Raw genomic sequence first — 23,796 nt, forward strand, 5'->3', positions numbered from 1 at the left:
ATGCTCCCCAAGACGTGGAAGAGAGGACACAGAGGATGTTCAGTGCTCTTATACATTTGAGACAAAGTTACTTAATATGGGAAATAAAGTTTAATTTACAGTAAAATATAAGACCTAAGAACTTTGCCTCAGGGACAACAGGAAGTACAACATCATCAATATGAAATTCTGGATCTGGATGAATATCCGTAGGCAGCGGAAATGTACATAAACAGTTTCAGGGAGAGAAAGTTGGAAACCATTTTCTATGGTCCACTTAAGTATATGATTGATTGCAGTTTTAGCTGCCACTCAATAAACCTTATGTTTGATGACTGACAAGAGATATGAAAGTCATCAATGAAAAGACCATTTCCAACTGTCGGGGGTAGCTGTTCACTGATGGCATTAATCTTTATAATGAAAAGTGTGACACTCAGAACAGCCCTGAGGGACTCCAAGTTCCTGTGGGAAGAAACAGAAAAGTGTTGAACCCACATGGACCTGGCATCAGCAGATCATTTAAAATGCTTAATAAAGAGTGGCAAATTGCCATGCAATCTGTATGAGTGAAGGTCTCACAAGATGCCATATCTCCATGTTGGATCATAAGCGTTCTCTAAATAAAAAAAAATAGAAACAAGATGTTGTCGCTTCAAAAATTTCTCTGTCTGATGTTTCAAGGCAAATTAAGTGGTCTATCATGGAGCATTGTCTTCAGAACCCACACTTAGTAGGTGACAGAAGGTTGTTTGATTCAAGGAACCAAACGAGATGAGCATTAATCATCCTCTCTAAGGTCTTACTGAGATAACTCGTCAAAGCAATGGGACGGTAATTCAAAGGAATCTTTGGATCCTTCCCAGGTTTAACAATAGGGAGTACAATAGCATGGAGCCAAGCATCAGGAAAGACACTCTTCTGCCATGTCCAGTTAAAGACATCCAGAAGAATAGTAACAGAGGCAGGAAATATGTGGCATAGCATCTCATAATATATGAGGTCCAACTGATGTATTGCCAGACTGATGAAGTACAAGTTTCACTTCCACCAGCATTAGAGGGCAATTGTAGTCATAGGGATGATCAGTTGAAAAAGAAAGAGGCAGATGTTCAACTTGTGTTGTAATAACTAAGAAGGAAGGGGATGAGTTTGAAGAGCTAGAGATATGAGAGAAATATTCACCAATAGTATTGGCAGTGCTCTGAGCATCAGCAACTTCATGGCCATTGAATATTAAAATAGACAGGGGGACAGAAATATACCATCCACTCATCTTTCAGATCTCGTCCCATATGACTTTTGAACTGGTGATTGAAGAAATGCTTGAGGTGTATTTAATCCAAGATTCCTTCTAGCTTTGATGTCTATCTCGCCAAGCCTGTGCACGGGCTTGCTGAAATGCAATGCGGTTTGAAAGTGTGGGATGTCTATCAAATTTATCTCAAGCACATTTCTGAGCTTTTTGTGTTATAGAACAAGCGGAATTCCACCAAGGTCAGGGATGCTGTGGGAAAGATGTCAAGGTTTTCAGGATGCACTGAGCAGCTGCTTGGACAATACAGTTAGTTACTGCTGCTACACAATCATCTATTGATGATTTACACAAAATGGCAGGATCAATTTCAAAGAGGTCAGTGGAAGAGGGCCAGTTGACCTGGTCCAACTTCCACTGAGGCACACGGGTCAGGTGGCACTGACCATGATCATATTTTCTTAATATGATAAGAAAATGATCAATACCTCATGAATTTATGTCAAGCTCCCAAGAAAAGCAAGTAAAAAGCAAAGGGGAGCAGATAGAAAGACCTAAAGCAGTAAATGACTGACAGAGTGCATGAAAATAAGTGTAAGCACCAGTACTAAAGAGAGGCAGGTTGTGATTCAGGAGCATATGTTCTATAGCACGACCACTCACATCAATACTAGAACCACCCCAGAGGGGATTATGCCCATTAAGATCCCTCAAAATTAAAAGAGGGTTGGCAGTTGCTCAATGAGGGCATCAGCGTCTGATGGATGATAACTTTTTTCCAGGGGTTAGGTACAGAGAGCAAACAGTGATGGTATGACTCAACGAGATATGGATGGCTACAGCCTCCAAGGGCATTTTCAATGACAAGGACTGGGTGGGCACACGTTGATCAACCAGCAATGCTACTCCTCCCCTGTCCTTGTCCTACACATGATCTGTCATTTTGGTATAAGGACTATTGTTGAATTGTGACTGTATTACTAGGTTTTAAAAATGTTTCCTGTAAAGAAAGGCATTTGGAATGATAAAAGTCAATCAAATCCTTGATGTCATTCACATTTGATTGAAAACCTCAACAGTTCCATTGGATTAGCATGGCCATTTTTGTTTATTTTGGAGGAGAATATGGCAAGAGGACCTTCTGCTTCTGACCGTGCTTTTTTCCTTTACTAAATGATCCTGCTCTGGATCTGGTAGGCAGGTCGGTGTTTGTAGACATACATTTCTGATTGAGAGCTGAACGAGTGGTTTGTTTAATTTTTGGGGTGTCAAGAGAGAAAGACCCCATGGAAACACCTGTGCTTGAACAAGGTGAAGTAAGGCAATGACTGAAAAATGTGGTAGGGACAGAGATAGAAGCAGATACTGATTCATTAACTTTGTTGATTTTGGAGAGTAATAGATTAAAATGCTCTGTTAAGGATTCTGTAGGAGGCACAGAAAGGTCTGTCTGGACTCTTACTGTAGTAGTGGAATGGATTACAGCAATATAAGTCTGAGATGGAATTGGGAATAGTAATTTCCAAGCCTCTGGGTAAGTAACATTGTGAACTGTCTTTAGACATTGTACTTCTTTCTCTTGTACCCATTTAGGGCAAGAAGTAAAATAGTAAGGATGTGGACCATTACAGTTAATACAATGCAGTTCTAGTTTGCATTGAAAAGCATCATGATCTTTACCAGCACAACAGGCACATGTCAAGGAACCATGGGAAGATATTTTTGAATGACCAAATCGTTGACAATGAAAACATCTAACAGGGTTAGGAATATAAGGCCATACCTTGCAATTCAGATATCCTGCATTGATTGTGGTAGGAGGATATGATGTTGTAATTGTTAATATTAGAATATTTGTTGGCTCAATAATCCCTTCTCTATGAGTAAAAATTCAGCATATGGCTGTAACACCTTGGCTGGTGAAACCTGCAAGAATATCTGACTCTGGAATGGTCTTTAAATCCTTCTCACCTATAATTCTTCTGAAAAAGTTCAAAGTAGAATAAGGAGTAACCTCAATGGGTATATCCCCAATGGCCTTTGATTTCAAGAGGAAATTGGAATGTTGTGATGAAGCTGTTTCTACTAAAATGTCCCCAGACTAATTTTTTAACCGATTTAGGAGAGCTAGCAAGCCCTCCTAAACCCTTCTAAATAAAAAATGGAGACATCTGCCCTAAGGGTTTTTCAGTTAAAAAATGTATAATTAAAAATCTCAGGACAGATTCAAGTTGTGAGTTTCACCTTACAGAGTCATCAATTCGTGGTCGTTTGCCAGTAGTCAGATTTTTCTCTATGCTGTCATGCTTGTTTATTTTTTTTTTATTTGAGGGGTATCCATAATAAAAAAAAAGAATATTTTGGTGCCCACTGACCCACCTACCATGAATCCCTATGAAGGAACACACTAAAGTGCCATATAAAGTCACTGCAGTGACACCAGGGTTTCGTGAGCACTATACCCAAACACCAGTATGAGACATAATGTCCACTACACCTGTTGAGGGTGTCCTATGCTGGCACTCAGTTGACCCTGGTCCAAATGGACTACCAATTGATCTTGGGGGGATTTCAAATACTCTACAGGATTTCAAGGTCAACGTGATGTGTTGGAGTTGGACCCCTCAACCACCAGGATCCTATCCTCCCCTTCACGGGTCACCACTCACGGCAAACATGTGGTTGGATGTTTTGATCCCAGAGGAGGTAAACTGAAAGTACATAACCTTCCCTGAGTGGCCCATAATCCATGTACAGGAATCCACATCAAGGGGCTGCTTTTTAGTAAATGTATTATTGTTTGCTAAGTGTTCATAATATTTATATAATTACTAATGTATTATTCACTGAACCAACATTTCCTCAATACAGAGATAAAGCTGTTTAACTCTTTCAGAATAATTTGGGAACAAGTAAGGGCTGATAGAAGAACATTGCCTAGAATGTGAACATTTCATATTTACTTTTAAGAAACCAATTGAAACATAGGCATACATAGGGTAAGTTTTGATTTCATTAAATATTAAAAGATATAATCTATTTGTGTATTTTTAAAAACAAATTTTTCAAAAATTGCACAAAGTTCCATAAAAAATAAAAATGTCAATGATCAGAAACAGGTAATGTTAAGCAATTATAGGTTAAAGTTACTTAGTCTTAATCAGAACAAATGGTGGAGAAAAAAACATACCTGTGTAACAAAGGCTCTCAAAATCCTGAATATTGACTTGCAGCAGCACTTTATTAGAATGTATTGTAAAAAGTTATCAAACAAAGCTGTTCATATATACCAACACTGCCCTCTCCTCCAGACTATGGCTTTTTGTTCATTACAATTAGGTATTGCCCAGGAGGAAAACGTAATTGGGGATGATTGAGTTAGACAATCCTTTCATGAAGAACAGTGTACAAATTATGTATATTTTATTGAAAAATAAAATGTTTTACAGAAAGTAACAGGTCTGGAGAAATAACAATTAACAATCAAACCTTTTCTGTAATAAAACAATAAATTTAAGAAAAAACTTAGAGTTAGTAATAGAAAATGAGATATTATACAAAAGATTTTAATACCAAGAGAATCACCAAGGAGATTTAAGTGAGCAGCAACATCAAGTGTTGTTGTTCTTACAAGTTTTGTTTTACATTCACAAATGGAACCGATGTTTGTAACAATAGGTAGGTGATTTCTGTTAGCTCCACCACCAGAACTGGCAAACTGTCCTAAAAAGGAGCCTGAATTCACAGTACTGATGAATGAAACATCCCAAACCAGTGCAATCTTCTGTAGCTTAGCAGATTGTTTTGCTTTTCTCTTCCATGCCTAACAATTGAAACAGTAGCAAAGCCATGAAATTTTGTTGTTGAAATAAATGTTGGTGTAGTAAGCCATTGCATTCAAATATATCTTTTCCATTCTTGAGTTTTATGATGTGAAAGAAACATTACAAAAAAAAAATTCTATAATTACTTACAAAAACTTGACTATTATATAAATGTAAACCTTAAATACCAGTGTACTTTTTAGAAACTCCACTGTTATAGATTTTCTTGTAATGTTAATCAAATATACATTCATTAAAAATAGGTTATCTGCACACTGTCCATCATAGGAAATAAAACTTCAAATTTTAGCACTGTAAGTCTTCAAACTTACTTATGACTCACAAAGGAACAAGAAAATTGGTAATAGCCAATGTAATGGTTAGTTATGAATCTAACTACAGTTATATCCATAATAAATACAATCATATTACTTGATTCTGCATAAGAAGGGCCACAAAGTTATCTCTTATTAAAATTTTTACCATATTTTCCCTGGCTGTAGGGATTGCCATACTGCACTCATTTTTTTGCTCATCAAATAGAAATATACAAAAGAAAAATAATTACCATACTTCTTTTAAAACTAATGCACATATATATATATATATATATATATATATATATTCACCCACACACACAAACGCACATCTTTAAACTTCATTACTGATTGATATCTAAATTTCTTTCTAGTATTTCTTGGATATTACTACCCTCAACAAAACAATAATACTTTATCCAAAAAGTTTACTGGTTCTAATGTGTTACAAAATTATAAATCTATTGAAAAAGTGAAAAACTTAATGCTGCTCTAAATGAACACAATTAATAAATAACAGGAGTAAATATTCTACCTCCCAAAAAAAAAATAAAGTTTTCCTATGCATTTTACCAAAAATACTGAAAAAATGTCCCTAATTTTTCACTGTATCTGGTTGATGACAGAGTCATAATGGTGGAGCCTAGTGACGAAACCCAATCATTAATATATAATTTCATTTTCATTATTGTTCTATGCTTCTTTTTCTTTTGCCTGTCTTGAGTTTCTTTCTTCTTCTTTTCTTTCCTAATTTGTGTTCTTTTCCCTTTCTCTTTCTCCATGACCTAAAATTCTTCCAAATTTTCGTTCTCATAATTTTTCACTTATCTTTTATACACTTATTTGGAAAAATATACATCCTTGCATATAGCTACCTAACAAGTATCCAAACTGATTTACTCTTTGCTAAAAGCACACAGGATAATTTATTTTACAACCTTAAACTATTATAATAAACATTATCTAAAACACTTAGCATCACTGAGATTAACTAATTTATTACTGATTAACCATGAAGAAGTAATTTTATTTGTTACTGATTGGTTAAGTCAAGCAATAATAAACCTCATAAATTAACTTAGAATAAATTGTAATTTCATTTTTTCAAGAAACTCCAAGTCAGTGGGTCACTATCTAGGTTTGGGATTCACTGTTTCCATCGTATTTAGTAAATATTCAAGTATTTTATTGAATCTGTTTCACATTATTATTAGTCTGCAATAAATAATCATAAAGTTGAAATGTTAACATTTTTTTTTAACTGAAAGTGTATTTCAGACATTTGCTTCATAACAAAGAGCTATTACCCCACATTACTGCTATGAATATTTTTGCATTGATCACTAGCCTTTAGCAAAACTCTCATTGCTATATGCTGAAGTTATATTTCAATATCCTGTTACATAATTACAATTAGATTATAACCCTCCACTAATAAGGGGGTGGCATCCAAGAGTGGAGGAAATTTACTTTAATACTGTGGAAGAATAACCTCTGTCCACCATTCCAGTGACTGGAAACTAGGTGTCATAAGAGATTTACTAGTAGAATATATGGAGGAATGCATGCTTGGGAGCCCTTAGAAACATGTTCTGGAAACAATGCAAAAGGTAAATGAAGTTCTCTAAATTTCCAAAAGCAAACTAACCTCAATTTATTCAGTCCAATAATAAAAAGGGATGGGCAGGGTCCTCTTATGCTTTACTCATGATAGTTTATGAGTGGCAGTTTATTACAGTACAGTTATACCAATCAGTCTGCCTCTAGATGGTTTTATGGAACACACCATTTCTACAGTTTGTTGCAACCTAGAAGAAGCATACTATGTTAATGACAGCTATTGCAGAATAGGTTTAATAAAAGCATACCTACCTGGGTAATAATCACGACAGAGTGGGATCCTGTGAAAAAGGGAAAAGACAACATTAGTAATAAAGATATTCATATCTCCTTATAAGTGTCTGGCAGTATTTTAGGTAAGATTGATTGATTGATTGATTAAGTGTTTTATGGCACAAAGCAGCTAGGCTATCTGTGCCAAACCACCGGTTAAAAGGTAAAAATAAAGTAAATGTTGTAAAATACATAAAAGGAAATGAAGGTAAAACAAAAAAATATAAAACCAATGTTGACACCTAGTCTACAACGTTAAGAGACAAAGCAGAGTTAAAGAAGTTGTAAAGTACTGACTCTAGCAAAATGGTAATGAACATAACCTGCCAGGAAGACTAACAGGTAAGTTCAAGAACCACCATCAGTCACCTAAAGTTGGCCTTTAAAGTCCTGGTTCCGGGTTATGTGTCATAGCAGCCATTATCAAAATGTAAAAGAATAGAAGTTTTAAAAGACACATAGAATAATCGTAATAATGAGTAGCCAAATGTCCAGTAAAAAGATAAAAGTCAAGTAAATGGAGTAAAATTTGTAAAAGTAATTGAAGATAAAAGCAAAACGGCAATTAAAACAGAAAATGGCGTAAAAACCAATGTTGACATCCAGTCTACAAAGTTGTAAAGGACTACCTGTAGCAGAATGGTAATGATCATAACCCGCCAGGAAGACTAACAGGTCTTCACTAACACCGTCAGTCACCTGAAGTTGGTCTTTCCAGTCCTGGTTCCGGGTTATGTGTCATTATGGCCAGTACAAAAAGGTAAAGTAGTAAAAGTGTGAAATCACATGCAGCAAAAATGTAATAACAATTCGCCAGGATGACTAACGAGTAGTTCAAACGGATAGTTCAAACAGCAGCGTTAGTCACCTGAAGTTGGCCTTTCCAGTGCTGGTGTCAAGTTATTTAATGTTCTGGCCATTTTCCAATGTCAAATTGAACGAGAGAGAATAAAACTGTAAAAAAGGAACCACAATGAAAAAGGTGTAATGAACAAATATGCAACACTTAAATGAGATTAAAAAGATTAATGGCCATTAAAAAATTAAAAACGTTATCAAGGTAGACAGTGTCACTATCACCTATAACACTGTCCAATGTTACAGATAGACCCTGGGAAAAAATATGTTTAAAATATTGCCGTCGTTGAGAATTGTAACGATGGCAAGAAAGTAAAACGTGGCTGATAGTGATTTGAGTGTCACACAAACTACACATTGGTGCATCAGTTCCAGATAAAAGAAAACAATGAGTTAAAAAACTGTGACCAATGCGTAGTCTACTTAGAACAATTTCCTCCTTCCGAACTTTACAAAAGCTAGATGACCAAAGTCCAATATAGGGTTTGATTTGAAAAAGCTTGTTGTCGCGTTGCTCACTCCAAGTGGACTGCCAGCTGGCACGGAGCCAAGCCTTGAAGACAAGACCATTGACCATGTATGGAATAGGCACAGGGGTGATAGTGCCGGAACAGATAGATTTGGCTGCATTGTTTGCAAGCTCGTTCCCGCGAATACCAACATGGCCTGGTATCCAGAAAAACTGGATAGAAGTAGCTGTTAATGAGAAATGGGCCAGTCGGTTTTGAATATCAGCAAGAACAGAATGTGAGCCAACGTGAAGCGATTCCAGGGCCAGTATAGAACTAAGCGAATCAGTATAAATAGTGCAGTTGGAGTACTGCTCAGCTGCAATATGATCCAGGGCAAGAGATATGGCATACAGTTCAGCAGTGAACACAGAAGCTGTACAGGGGATTCTGCGTGCAACTACTGAACCACAGCAAACCATAGCAGAGCCTACTGAATTACCTGATTTGGAACCATCTGTATCAATGGGAAATGAATGAGTGTTCGAAAGATGTTCATTAAATAAAAGACGGTACTTCCAACCTGAAGTATCTGCCTTTTTAAGATGACTGAAAGAAAGGTCACATTTGGGGGCTGTAATAAGCCATGGTGGGATGGGCTGACCTGTGGAATCTGCAATGTTATCCAAGGACAGACCCAATTCATCCAACTGCGCCCGGATGCGAAGGCCAAATGGAGCAATGACACATCGTCTGTTCTGAAAAAGTACGGCCCACCGAGGAAGGAAAACACATCCCCAAGTGGGATGCTTTGTTAAGGAACAAAGTTTCGAAGTATATTGTAAAAATAGTTGCAAACGGCGAAGGTGCATAGAAGGTTCATGAGATTCAACGTATAAGCTTTGAACTGGAGAGATACGGAAAGCCCCAGTGCTGAGTCGAAGTCCTTGGTGATGAATGGGGTCCAGCATCTTTAAGGCCGAGGGTCTGGCAGACCCATAGACCATTGATCCATAGTCGAGTTTTGATCGAATAAGAGCACGATATACCTTTAATATTGAACATCGATCTGCTCCCCAACTGGTAGAAGAGAGGACACGGAGGATGTTCAGTGCTCTTGTGCATTTGACCCCGAAGTTGCTTTAAGTGTGGTATAAAGGTCCGCTTACGATCAAAGATAAGCCCCAAGAACTTGGTCTCCGGGACCACCGGCAGCAAAACTTCACCGATATAAAGTTCAAAATCAGGGTGAACACCCCGTTGACAGCAAAAGTGCATGCATACGGTTTTAGAGATAGAGAAATTAAAGCCGTTTGCCATAGTTCACTTCAGTACACGATTGAGGGCAGTTTGTAGTTGCCGCTCAATATATCTCATGTTCGACGACTGACATGAGATGTGAAAGTCGTCGACATACAGCCCATTCACAATAGTGAGAGGGAGTTGTTCAGTGATGGCATTTATCTTTATACTGAAAAGTGTGACACTCAAAACACAGCCTTGAGGGACTCCAAGTTCCTGTACAAAAGAACGGGGAAAGTGTCGAACCCACACGAACTTGGAATCTCCTGTCCATTAAAAAATGTTTAATAAACATGGGTAAATGGCCTCGTAACCCATATGTATGGAGGTCTCGCAAAACGCTATACCTCCATGTTGTGTCGTAAGCCTTCTCAATGTCAAAGAATATTGATACAAGATGTTGGTGTTTGAGAAAGGCTTCTCTGATAGATGTTTCAAGACGAATTATGTGGTCTGTGGTAGAGTGCTGTCATCGGAACCCACACTAGGTGGGCGAGAAGAGGTTGTTTGATTCGAGAAACCAAACAAGACGAGCATTAACCATCCTTTCTCAGGTCTTACAGAGACAGCTCGTCAAAGCAATTGGACAGTAGTTTGAAGGAATCTTGGGATCTTTCCCTGGCTTAGAGAAAGGTAAAATAATAGCCTGGCGCCAGGCATCAGGAAAAACATTCTCCTGCCAGATCCAGTTAAAGACAATCAGAAGGACATCAAGAGAAGCAGGAGATAGATGGTGCAGCATGTCATAATGAACATCATCAGGTCCAACAGATGTACTGGCAGACCGATGAAAGGCCATTTTCAGTTCCACCAGTGTAAAGGGACAATTATAGTCATAGAAACAGTCAGTACGAAAAGAAAGAGGTGAACGCTCTGCCCAAGTCTTGATTCCCAAGAAGGTGGAGGAACAAGCAGAAGTGCTAGATACCCGGCAAAAGCTTTCACCTAGAGTATCAGCAATGCTCCGGACATCAGCCACCTCCTGACCATCAGAGAGTAAGATCGAGAGGGAGACAGAATTGTAGTGCCCATTAACCTTTCGAATCCTGTCCCATATGATCTTGGAACTGGTGGTAGGAGATATGCTAGTTGTGAACTTAATCCAAGATTCCTTCTGGCTTTGACGTCTAACCCACCTTGCATGTGCACGGGCCTGTTGGTAAACGACACGGTTTGAAAGTGTGGTATATCTACAAAAAGTATCCCAGGCCCGTGTTTGAGCCTTCCGTGCTAAGTGGCAAGCAGCATTCTACCACGGACGAGGATATCGTGGAAAACGTGTCAAGGTTTTAGGAATACACTGAGCTGCTTGTATAATACAGTCAGTTACCTCTGCCACACAGTCGTCTATTGATGGATGATTTAAGATGGCAGGATCAAGTTCTGCGAGAGCATTGAAAGTGGACCAGTCTGCCTGATCCAGCTTCCACCAGGGCACGAGGGTAGGGTGGCATCAACCATGGCCAGTCTCTCTCAAAAGGATAGGAAAATGATCACTGCCCAGTGGATTACTGTCAACCCTCCATGAAAAATGGGAGAATAATGAAGGGGAGCAAACCGAGAGATCAATAGCGGAAAAGGACTGACCAGGTGCATGAAAATAAGTGGAAGAACCAGTATTTAAAAGAGAAAGATTGTGATCAGAGAGCATACGCTCGACAGCTCAACCCCTCCCATCAATAACAGCACTTCCCCAGAGAGGATGATGTCCATTAAAATCCCCCAGGATTAGAAATGGAGAAGGCAACTGTTCAACGAGAGCATCAAGGTCTGATTGCTCATATGTCTCTCCAGGGGACAGATAGAGAGAACAAACAGTGATGGTATGACCCAAGGAAACACGGATGGCTACGGCCTCCAAGGGTGTGTTGAGTGACAAAGACAGGGTGGGCACATGCTGATCAACCAATAATGCCACCCCTCCATGTACTCGTCCATCACACAGCCTGTCATTTCTGTACAGAGAAAACTGCCAAATGGAGACTGTATCAGCAGGTTTGAGAAATGTTTCTTGTAAGGAAAGACAAACAGGATGGTAGGAAGCAATCAGTGATTTGATATAATCCAGATTAGAACGTAAACCTCGACAGTTCCATTGTATCAAGGTGGCCACTTTTAAGAATAGGTAGGTGAAGTGGCTGGAAAACCCTTCTGTTTACGACCACGTCTTTTTTCCTTACTGTCCTTAGTCGGAGGAGGGGTATCAACCTCCATGGATCCTGCCCTTGGTCGATTGGGCAGGTCTTTGTTATTGTAAGGGGATTCCATTGACTGAGGACGTGAATGAGTGATTGTTTTGCCTCGTGGAGTGGGAGAAAAAGATGTATCAGAAGAAATGCCTGTATTTGAAATTGAAGGACGTGGATCTTGAGGTTTATTGGAACTTACGAGAGGAACAGAAATGGGTGTGGAAGTCGATTCATCAATCTTTTTAACCATGGAAGTCAAAAGGCTTTTCATTTGTTTTGAAAACGATTCTCTTGGAAGCACAGAGAGATCTGTCTGCACTCCCACTGTAGTTGTGGAATGAAGTGCAGCAGCATATGTCCGAGATGAAGTGGTGGGCAGCAATTTCCGAGCCTCAGGATAACTAATGTTATGTATCATTTTCAAATGCTGCACCTCTTTTTCCTTCAACCATTTTGGGCAAGAACGAAAGTAAGAGGGGTGAGAACCATTGCAGTTGATGCAATGTGGGTCCATGTCACATGCATATGCATCGTGGTCCTTGCCCCCACAACGAGCACATGTCAGGGAACCATGACATGATGTCTTTGAGTGGCCGAACCTCTGACATTGGAAACATCATAGAGGGTTTGGAATGTATGGCCGAACCCTGCAAATGAGATAACCTGCCTTGATGGTGGCAGGTGCACGTGAAGAAGTAAATGTCAAAATGAGGGTATTTGTTGGCAGTGTAACACCACCTTTGCGAGTGGAGATGCACCTCACTGCAGAAACTCCTTGAGTGGAGAGACCAGCGAGAATCTCTGACTCGGGGACGTTCTTCAAATCCCTCTCAACAATAACTCCTCGTGATGAATTCAAAGTACCATGAGGTGTAACCTCAATAGGTATATCCCCAATTGCCTTTGAATTCAAATGGAGTTCACTGTGTTGGGATGTTGATGTTTCAACCAATATGTCTCCAGATCGAAGCTTCTTTACTGACTTTGGAGAGCCAGCAAGTCCCTCTAGTCCTTTCTGAATAAAAAAGGGGGACAACTGCCCTAAAGGTTTTCAGAAAGAGAATGTAAGATAAGAAAATGAGGTACGTGTGTTACAGATGTTGAAGATTGCTGTTCAGAGTCTTCAAGACATGGTCGCTTACCCATTGACTGTTTTTTCACAATTTTATTTAAATTTTTTGGAGGAACCATAGGAAAAAGGAAAAATTCGGTACCAACTGACCCCACCCACCATGGAGCCCTATGAGGGGACGCACTACAAAGTCAAGCAAGGACAATGCAGCAACGCCAGGGTTTCGTGAGCACTATACCCAAACACCAGCATCAGGCACAATGTCCACAACACCCGTTGAGAACTACCAACACTGGTACTTGGTTGGCTCTAGCCCAAGTGGACCAACCGATTGACCCAAGGGGGGCCACCCAAAGGCCGCCCGTCTACAGGAATTCAAGGCCAAAGTGGTGTGTTAGGGTTGGACCCCTCAACCACCAGGAACCTCTCCTCCCCTTCACGGGTCGCCACGCACGGCAAACACGTGGGTGGATATTTAGATCCCAGAGAAGGTAACCAGACAGAACAGAACCTTCCCTGGGAGGTCCCCTCACCACGAACAGGAATCCACACTGAGGGGTTTAGGTAAGAAAGACCAGTATGAGTAGAGGAAACTGTAAGTAAATTATTAAAGTGTCCTGTGTACATGCAGTGCAAACAACTCTGAGAAACAACATCTGCAGACCAGCAGCAATGAAAAATAAACACCAAGGGAAAGGTAATACATGGTACATAAGGTTAAGGGATTAAATGGATTTTGAGGAAAAGCATGTAATATCACCCTAATATACAAATTATTCATAAAATAGTTTGTGCACCAGTGTCACCTTATAACAAAAATAGAGCACCTCAAAGACATGCTGGCAAATAAGTATCAAGAATAAAGGATAAACATGTGGAAAGGAAAAAAACTAAAAAATAATGACAAGTGAAAAGATAAAAATGTGAAAGTATGCAAACTGAAAAAAAGTTTCAAAATACTTCTGCAAAGAAATAAAAGATAAGTATATATTTCCCATTATTAATTTTAAACATTTCATTGCACTGTACATTAATGATAATAACTATAAGTTGATATAGTTGAGACAATGAAATGTAAAATGCAAACATTTAGCTTAAAAACTTTTAACCTGATTATGCCTCAATGATGGATTTTTAAATTCAGAGGTTCTAGAGAATATGCAAATCAAATGTGAAAACTGTAAGAAGAGGAATAGTATCATTTATACTTGAAAAGAAAATCATATTTCATGTGAACAATTCATAGTCCAAATGCAAATAAGTAAATTAAATAATTGTTTTATTATAAACAGAAAAAAAAATCAAAATTAAATATCTTATTTTTCAAACACTAGGTCAGTGGCATGTTTGTAAATTCAAACCACTAGAAACTGGGTTTCAATACCCATGGTGGGCAGAACACAGATAGCCCATTGTGTAGCTTTGTGCTTTGTTCCAAACAAACCAAACCAATCACTAAATACTTTTAGGACCTTTTATGTCAAATTTAATACACTTCATCCAATAGTTTCATTTTTGTAAAGAAATTTCATGAAAGTTGCATAATGTAAACAGCAATGCATAGCAACACTACAACAAAACATTTTATGGTAGATAGTTGTTTGAGACCAAAAATGTTATTTGAATAGAAGGTTGATATACTTTATTTCAGAAAGTTTTATTTTCTAATAGAATGAATGACTTATGGAATGATGTGCCATCATCAGTAGCTGAGGCTAGCACTTTACAAGAACTTAAAATGGGTTTGATAACTTTTTTAAAATATAAGGAGAGGGTTTACATTTTTATTTCTTTTCAAGGATGTGTGTGGAGGGGGAGCTATATAAAGGACCAAATGGTTCTTTATACAATATATTTCATTAATTGATTTCAGCAAGTTTCTTTTGTCAGACTCTATAGTATTTTCACCCAAAAAAGGAGGATAAGTTATTCTATGATTTCTTATCATCCTCTTTCAAAAACAGGAGTAACATTAACAACTCTAATACTCATGCACTTCCCCACTGTCTATTCACTTGTAAAAATGAAAGAAAATTACATACCTTTGAAAATTACTGTCTCATATAGACCTCAAATATTATATAGTTTTGATCTTCTCTAAGAAACATTACATTATTGGAAAGGGTTAAATGGGAGTTATTATGTGAACTCCAAGGGCAGAAGGATTATTTTATGGGGATAAATTAAAATCTTTTAACATGCTTTCTTTTGAGAAGAGAAGGGTAATTATAAGAGATGAAACTCTTACATTCATAAAGTTTTACTGGCAATCAGTAAGATTGAGGCTTCTGATTTCTTTGCTATATCACAAATATAAAATATTAAGACGACACAAGTTAAGATTTGAATGAGACAAATTAGGCTTCACTTTTGGAATGAGTTTTATCAATCATAGTGAAGGCCACCATTTTACAGAAGTTTAACCAGCAGCCATCAGCATTGATCCTGATACCTACAACATTCCTGTTATTTAAGGGTTAAGAAGAAAACAGGTGCTTTCCTTAAAGATAAAGATACTGCATTATCCAAAATAATGATGATATGATGAACATTAGAGCACACAATAAAAGTGAAAGACCTTAACATAAAGGAGAAAAATCAGGAAACTTAGTGTCATCCACACATGTAGGATTTCTTTGAACATCATGTAAGCATAGCATTTTAACAATGGCCAATATCATGCACATTTAGTAACATATATCCTTAATGTAAAAACAAAATATGAAACATAAAAGTATAACTGGGGACTACATAGTAAATTTACACTACAAATGTACAATACTCATGTAAATTACAGCTATTACTGCAATGCAACACTTAATTTGAAATTACATCATAGTTGGTTATTGCTGTTAGTGTTAGTTACATTATGAACTGTTAGTATCACAGTTGAGGTTAACATTTGAGCATCTTAATAATAACACACCTTATTTATATTAGTGTAATATTTATACCCAGTGTTTCTTACCCTTAACATCAATCAAATGACATTAGGACTAGTAGTAACTATACAGAAGGATTAAAGTATGAAAATCTTAAAATTATAAGCATGTGCTTCACATATGAGGGGCTTTTATTAATGTAACTTAACAGAAAACATTCTTGTAAATCTTTATAAAAAGGTAAAATTGTATACTTCACTGTAACATATGTGAACAAATTTTAGTATATACTTTTTCTTAATTCCACTCTCTGATGAACAGAATAAAATTTAGAAATTTGTATTGCATATACTTAAATGCATATAATATAGGAACAACAATGAATTTGTTGATTAGTCTAGGCCATCCCATCCAATAAACTTTAAAAACAAAATCATATTCAAAATCCATCACTTACCATTCAAATATTTATCAAGCTTTTTCTTAAACTCCCTTACATTAATGTCTATTGTATTGACACCATATGAATTAACGCATTCGGTTAGAAAAATAGAGATGTCTTAGTCGAAGATTACTTCTTCCCTGCTAGATCTAAAATTTATGTACCCTAGTCCAACCATTCTTTTTTATAGCTTTTAAAAAACAAGGAAAAAAATGATTATGCATAGACACCATTAATTACTCTATTCCTAAACTTCAATCAGATCTCAACTCTTTTTTCTTTTTTGACAGAGAAAATAATTTCCTGGAACTCAACTTATCCTCATAACGCAACGTTTATATACTACATATCATCCTACTAACACTCCTCTACACCCTTTCAAACACTTCACTAGCCTTCTAAATTAAGATTAGACCTAACAGTAAGAGCAGACTAAACACAACACTCCTAACCTATAATCTCTTCAATCAAATTATACTCTTTAAAAATATTAATAAAACATTTAAAACTGATATTATAAGTTTAAGGTATACAGTTGAAATAGTTTTAACGGGTGTTTCATGTTATGTTAAGCTGCTAAAAAAGAAAAACGAAATTTCTTTTTCCATTAATGTTCATTAATAATCGCAACAGATCAGTACTTCGAATTTCTATATCACTGTAGGCTACTAGTACTAGTGTCATCGATTTCACGTAAATGTAACTTCAACACAGGACGTACATGTTTCTACAAGTTGCAACACATTGCATACGATAATTTAAATTACACCCTTCGTTTCAGTCAAAATGTAATGTGCCAATTTCACAGTAAAACATTCTGCTACAATCAACATTACGTAATATCAGATGCCATAACGTATTTTGATAAGTAACAACCTCATCTTTACACATATTTGTACTAATCACAACAAACTACTAGCCTTTCTCTTTGTCAACAATGAGGGAACGTTGTTTAAATGTATTCACTAGGTGGCGTTATAGGCTGCAACTTCCACTTTTTATGGCTAGGTAACATATAGTAGAGGGTATCTCATAAGTAGTGAACAGTACATTGGAGTGAATGTCGTGAGTAGAAAGATTTAGATATCAGAAGATTTTCTCCTTTTATAAAAGTAATCGCAATTAGCCTTTCAGTATGAGTCAAAAAGCTGCCTACTCAAGGATTCCGCGAGTTACAAATCGTGCTGTTGCTGTGAGTCGGGGTCGGGGAAAAGAATTTAGAGGAAACGTAGGAGCATGTTTTCATTTCCAACAAAAGGAACCCACTCTTCATCCACATATAATTAAGCAAGCTCGACAAAGTGGGCAGCTGAATTTGTCCAACAGGGGCATGGTGGAAGGTGCTTTATTCTTTAACTTTATATAAATAAACGAGTTTTCTTTATATGTTTTGTAATTTCGAGTAACAGCAGTACAGAGCTGAGCATGTATGTAAAGGAACCTGTTCACATAATCATTGAATCAATGGATCAATCGTTATATAAAATAAATAGAACTAGTTGTAGTAGCAATAGTTAGAAGCAAGGAGTTATTTCTTCAGAAAATCTGTAATGTGCATCCAATATTTGATAATGATACAAAAGTGATGTGTGTAGACATAAAAAGAAAATACAATGAAACACCTTAATATTTCATTTTAGTATGATTTTATTGCAGTAATGAATTTGCCACATTTTTTGAGTGCAGTTAAAACATTTTATATTACTGTAGATTTTGGAGAATAGATACTATGGTTGAGCTACTTCTATTTGTATAGCTATAAGGTAGTAAAAAATACAAATTAAACAGCTTTAATAAACTGCATTAAAAAAACTGATGAAACCATACTGCTATCAACATATGGACCTGAAAGGCAGATATTATATATATATATATATATATATATGTATAAAACAATGAGATCATTAAGCAAGAAAACCTTTCTCTGAACTCTTGCTACTTGTTAATTAAATGCCAATTTTCTAAATGATCTCTGGGAATCTGTTTCAACACATTATGTCACCAATACGTGAACTTTGAAAGTTATTAAATCAACTGTCTTTATTAAAAGTTTGATATTTACAAATTTAAGCCTTACATTCTCTATATATGTAAGTATTAGTAGTCACTAGAAATCAAATGGGTTTGAACAACTACACTTGCTAACAAGCTGATATTTAAATTATAATATTTGAATGCTGAATGAGAATAGAGAGTTACTCAGCCTCCAAAATTAAAAGTTCAGTACCAAGTAATAACTATTATCTCAGGAGACATAATCACAAATTTCTGTGTTCCAAGGAGCATTCAGCTGCCTGAATATACATATATTGTACAGTTAGATTTATTTGTATCATGTTTAGCAGAAGTTGTGCTTGTTATTATGTAAAATATTTCTTGTGAGAGTACAGCAGTTTGTCCTTTAATAAAATAACTTTTATTATTACTTTTTGGTCATGTGTGTTCAGGTTTGTTAACCAGTGGCATAGAAACATAAGAATAAGTGAGGTTAATCCTTGAAAAAAAACTAACAATTCAATTCAAATTTATCATCTTTTGTCATTATATATGTACCCTTGCAATAAAAGTTTAAGTTGACTTTATATATACATATAAACAAAATAGAACACTTTATTAGACACACTATTTTACAAGTTATAATATGTATAACAAAGCTATTTAAATTGTTCTTAAATATGTTATAATTAACTTACCCTTGAATGTAAAATTTGTGTGATCATATTCCATAAATGTTTTGAGTTTCCAAACTTGCCACTAATGATTTTTGAAAGTATTAGAATGTCCCATCATTAAAAAAAAATAGGGGAGGAATGATTTTCTAACTACTGCTTGCTACAAATTGAAGTATGTCTGTGGAGTTAAACTTTAACAGATTAAAACAAAATGCCACAACAATCAGGGTAAAACAAAAACAATTTATTAATGTATAATAGAAATCCAGAATAAAACTTTAAAACAACTACAGATTTTATTACTTACAAAAAACATTTGATGAGATATAGTTACTTAGAATTATTGCTTGATATTATTACTGATCTTGAGAAATGGTTTGATTTTGGAACATTGTTGTTGTTGTTTCAGAAATAGTTCTTTTCTTGTTTTGGTTCTTTTTCTAAATTCTTTTATTTCTTGAAGTTAAGAACATTGAGATTTATATTGTGCTACTTATTAAAATTTGTACTTAGTCCTGGCTAGGTATGGGTTTACTTAAATTCATAAAATTTATAGTTTTAATGTTTTATTTTTGGATTTATATTGTATTTTAATAAATTTATTTTGACCCTGTTTGTTTTAGTCTGTTGCTAAAACACACCAGTTTTTCTTATAGAGCAGCACTTAAAATAGTGCATTTTTGGGATCTGTTCCTTTGGCAATATCCAAAAACATTCTTGAAACTTTCAGTTGGACTTATTAGTTCATGGATTTGACATGGTCTAAACAAGGCTGCTATTACACATGTTGTAATTTAGTGTGATATCATGCTATTACAAAGATATGGTTCTCTCCCTTAAAATTCCATGTATAAGGTCTGTTTATCATTAACCATAATGATGTTATGCAATAGGAAAATTGCAAGTAATTTAGCTGTTGTAAGTGAACAAGTTAAATAAAAATAAAACAACCATATTATAATACTTGTAGTCTTTTTCATAATTTGGATGACAGTTTTATCCAAAAGTATTGTTGGGGTGACTATTAGATCCAAAATAATCCTCTGGAGGAAAGAATGATTGGCTAAGTTAATTTTTCTGTGTGATAGTTTTTCTGTGTTTATGTCAATCACAGATCATGGCAAACATTTACCATGTAACACCATTAACATTAGTGATTCCCAATTACCAGTCTTATTAACTTTTTTATTTTTTGTTGTGTGATATGTCAAAAATATGTCAGTGCATGCGAAGCAGAGCACCTAAAAACATGGATTTTGTTTACAGAATTTGAAACATGTTATAATATAGTGTAATGTTAGACTTGGATTTCAGTAGTGTATATGTCATCTGCATCAAAGCCCAAGAATTTTTAATGTGCACAAAAACTGGTCTGTATATTGAAAATTGTAATTAGTCAGAGTGTATTTTGATGGATGGTACATGGAAATATTATGATTTTCCTATTTCCAAGGAACTTTTACCCCAATATAGTATTAATAATTGGGCAACATTGTATAGCAGTGTATTTGCTGTGTGATTATTTTTTTTTTTACATTTTTGTAGTCATGTATGATCAGATAAATGTAAAGAATATAAAAAGGCATAGAACAAGTACACAGATACCCATTTTATATTTTGACAGTCAACAACGGTAAATATTATTTTGCTACAGCAAAATTTGTTGAAATGGTATTTGCTTGGCTTATTAATGAATCAATTTAACCTTGTTTAAGAATTACATATTTTAGTCAAACATGAAACATATTATATAAATACTTTATTACTCAATAGGACTTAAATTAATCAAATGAATTATTAAAGTAATGATATTTCTTTTCATAAGACAAATGAAGATAAGTTTTCACATAATAAATTAAAATTATCATAAACCTACCAAAATAATTACCATGAAACACTTCTGTTATGTAGTCTATGGGTAGGAAATGTTTGTTGCTGACTGTTGTCATATTTATAGGTTTCCACATTTTAGTTGTATTTTCCACCTGTTTGAAGGCATAGTAAAGCATTGAAAGGACAAAACTTTGTAATCACTGGATGTTTTTTAGTTACACTAACACTATGCATTATTTTTAATACCACTGAATATGAATATTGTACCTATAGTGCTATCATCAACCAGGATTTTGAATTTATTACTGACAACAAAAAGTGTTACTGCTGTGTGTATATGAAAGTGATAACTCCTTTTAAGGGTTTCAGCTCATCTGTAAGCATACAGTTCCATTAGCCTCTTTGTTCCTGAAATTTAACATTATGAAAGCAGTGAATCATACATTTAATGCTAGATCTGTGGTTTTATGTCACACAATGTTTCTAAGTTAGCAAAATCTTAAGAGCATTATTAGGAGGATGTTTTGATGTTTGAAGCTTGTAAGTCTAGCTGTCTTTCCATTTCTTCAGTACATTTAACCATGTTGAAAATTAATATGTGCAAGCAAGCTTAAATGCCATAGATACTTGTAATAGCAATGCTACAGCCAATAACTTTACATGATCCATGAGCTCTTTTTCTTTTTGATATCTTTATTTCATGTGGCTGTATGTAGCATTGCTGTCCTTTAAGGTTTTAAAATCCTTAAGCAGCAATGCACCTTCAGACCTGTGCACACATTTTCACTGTTATAAATCTCAAGACCACCCCTTGGACAGTCTTAGTCTTGGACTGTTTGGATCTCAATGTTTTACATGTCTTTAGAACAAGACTGGCTGAATTAAAAGTTTTTACTAGGATTATTGAGGATTATAAATATCTACTATACAGTAGTTCATACAAGGAGCAATACATCTTCAGAGGTTTTAATAGTAAAACCCCTTGATAATTGGTATTACACAATGATGTTTATAGTCCCTCCCTTACTTTGCTTATGTCATCAACTGCCATATTACCTGTATGTCAATCTGCAATTATAACATGCACTATTCAAAATTATTGCATATACTGCATTAAGCTTACTACAAGTTTGTATGAACTTCATCTGTTGTACATATGTACGTTAAACATTAGCAATTATTTTTAATATTCAACGTGTCTAGTAGATCTGCTGTGATGCTGTTTGTCTTCAAAGATTATAAAGAAGTGGTTGATATCATAAACTACTGAAAAATAAGTTTTTCTTTTGTTTTATTTACTGACCTTTTTTTTTTCATGGGAGCAGACATTAAAACAAAGATTTATGGTTAAAGTGTTTGTAACATTTGTTTGGTTCATGCAATTTTTATTCTTCTTTTGCTGTATTTTTCATTGTGTAATTTATTACAAGGTCTTGGTCTTAGTGTCAAACTTTCAGGTCTCAGATGCTGAGGTTTTGACTACAACAGTGCAAGTTTGCTGTGGTAATGAGATTATTAATACTCATGGCTATCTCAGCATGTTTGGTAATTGGTAAATTGTACTTGTTTTTTTATTGCTACTTATTCATAAAGACTTAATCTCCAAACTCAAGTTACTTATAATTCTACAATATGAATTTAAAAACAAATTCCATTGTAGTTCACGTACAATTGTAATTTATTCCATGATTTTGTAAATAGACATTTACAATTTTTCATATTGGTATTTGCTCAATTTCAAACTAAAAATAGATTAAGATTAAAGGAAAATGTAAGTATTGTCTTTAAACATATAAACACCACTCTGTTTTATCTATTAAATATGACAAAGAATGTTCAGTTGTTTATTTAGCTTGTGTGTAAACTTTGGTTTATGATTGACTTCATTTAGAATTTTAAAATTATTATTTAATACAGGAGTTGCAGACACATTTATAAGAAAATGATATTTTTATTGTATTAGTGCAACTGTTTATTATGTTAGCTGTTTAATACTGATTTCAAGTATTGTTATAAATATTTTTAAATGTTTTCTTCAGAATGATGCATGTATTGCTACTTTAAATTTTAAAAAATAAAATTAGTTGACAGTACCTGGATGTGATGGGCAACATTTATTCTGGTTTTGATGCACTTTTGTATGTTACTGATACAAAGCTGTCACAAGTATCTTCTTTTTTTACAAAAAAAAAAGTGCTTTATAAAAGTGAAATAAACGTTCTTTTTTATGTAGTTCCCGATGTTGTTTGGAACATCAATAATATCACACCAGAGGAAAGTAAAATGCTTTCAGTATCATTGGATGATACAGATGGAGAGAGATGGTGGGATCAGGTAGACTTGACCAAGTTAATTTTAGCTTCTAACAAACTATCCACAATTCCATCAGAGATTTCAAACCTTCAGGCTCTTACTGTTTTTGATGTAAGAATTATAACTGCATTCATGTTGTATTCATAGTTTTGTGTGCATTTAACAATGACAGTAATTGAATTAATATTCTTTCTACTAATATGCAGACTGTAAAATAAACTGTACTATCTGGAAAAATATTTCTTTGAATTGCTGGTTGAATGTTGAAACTGATCAAAGTGAAAAAATTGTTCAGTGATATTTTGTATTGAAAAATTTATTAAACATTATGAGATACTTTTCAATACAAAATGGAGAGCAACTTCACATTCATCAATGAAACCTTTATGATGAAAACAAGCTGAAAGTGGACTTGGTTTTGTGACAGCATAATTATATATAATTGAGCTAAACAATGCAACTTTACATGTAGCATATCATAAGCATTAGAATCTGCTGTATGTATTTACAATATAC

At 35.2% G+C, this 23,796-nt stretch overlaps 2 protein-coding genes and 1 long non-coding RNA gene across 13 annotated transcripts in view; 1 reads left to right on the forward strand and 2 right to left on the reverse strand.

Annotated features, from left to right (window-relative positions):
* Window positions 1–4,636: 4,636 nt before the first annotated feature.
* LOC143244878 (uncharacterized) lies at window positions 4,637–9,582 on the reverse strand. Of its 5 annotated transcripts, none has more exons than XM_076490330.1 (2): window positions 7,248–9,582; window positions 4,637–5,057 (listed from the first exon to the last, which is right to left on the reverse strand). In XM_076490330.1, the coding sequence occupies exon 1, from the start codon at window positions 9,580–9,582 to the stop codon at window positions 8,275–8,277; it is 1,308 nt and encodes a 435-aa protein (XP_076346445.1). In that variant the 3' UTR covers window positions 4,637–5,057; window positions 7,248–8,274. The 5 variants fall into 5 exon arrangements, with proteins under 5 accessions (XP_076346445.1, XP_076346444.1, XP_076346443.1 ...); XM_076490329.1 differs by having other exon boundaries at window positions 4,637–6,160; XM_076490328.1 differs by having other exon boundaries at window positions 4,637–6,168.
* LOC143244879 (uncharacterized) lies at window positions 4,637–17,475 on the reverse strand. The gene is made up of 2 exons (XR_013025371.1): window positions 16,478–17,475; window positions 4,637–7,276 (listed from the first exon to the last, which is right to left on the reverse strand). It is a non-coding gene; the product is annotated as an uncharacterized LOC143244879 (long non-coding RNA).
* LOC143244877 (leucine-rich repeat-containing protein 40-like) overlaps window positions 17,458–23,796 on the forward strand; it is a 129,921-nt gene continuing 123,582 nt past the window's right edge. For 6 of the 7 annotated variants that reach the window (XM_076490320.1, XM_076490319.1, XM_076490324.1 and 3 more), the window contains exons 1-2: window positions 17,458–17,802; window positions 23,201–23,391. In XM_076490320.1, coding sequence (XP_076346435.1) covers window positions 17,598–17,802; window positions 23,201–23,391 — 396 coding nt within the window. In that variant the 5' untranslated portion in view covers window positions 17,458–17,597. The remainder of the gene's footprint in view (window positions 17,803–23,200; window positions 23,392–23,796) is intronic. The other variant, XM_076490321.1, reaches the window with a different exon arrangement.

Source organism: Tachypleus tridentatus, chromosome 2 (genome assembly GCF_004210375.1).
Source record: "Tachypleus tridentatus isolate NWPU-2018 chromosome 2, ASM421037v1, whole genome shotgun sequence".
Taxonomy (NCBI): domain Eukaryota; kingdom Metazoa; phylum Arthropoda; class Merostomata; order Xiphosura; family Limulidae; genus Tachypleus; species Tachypleus tridentatus.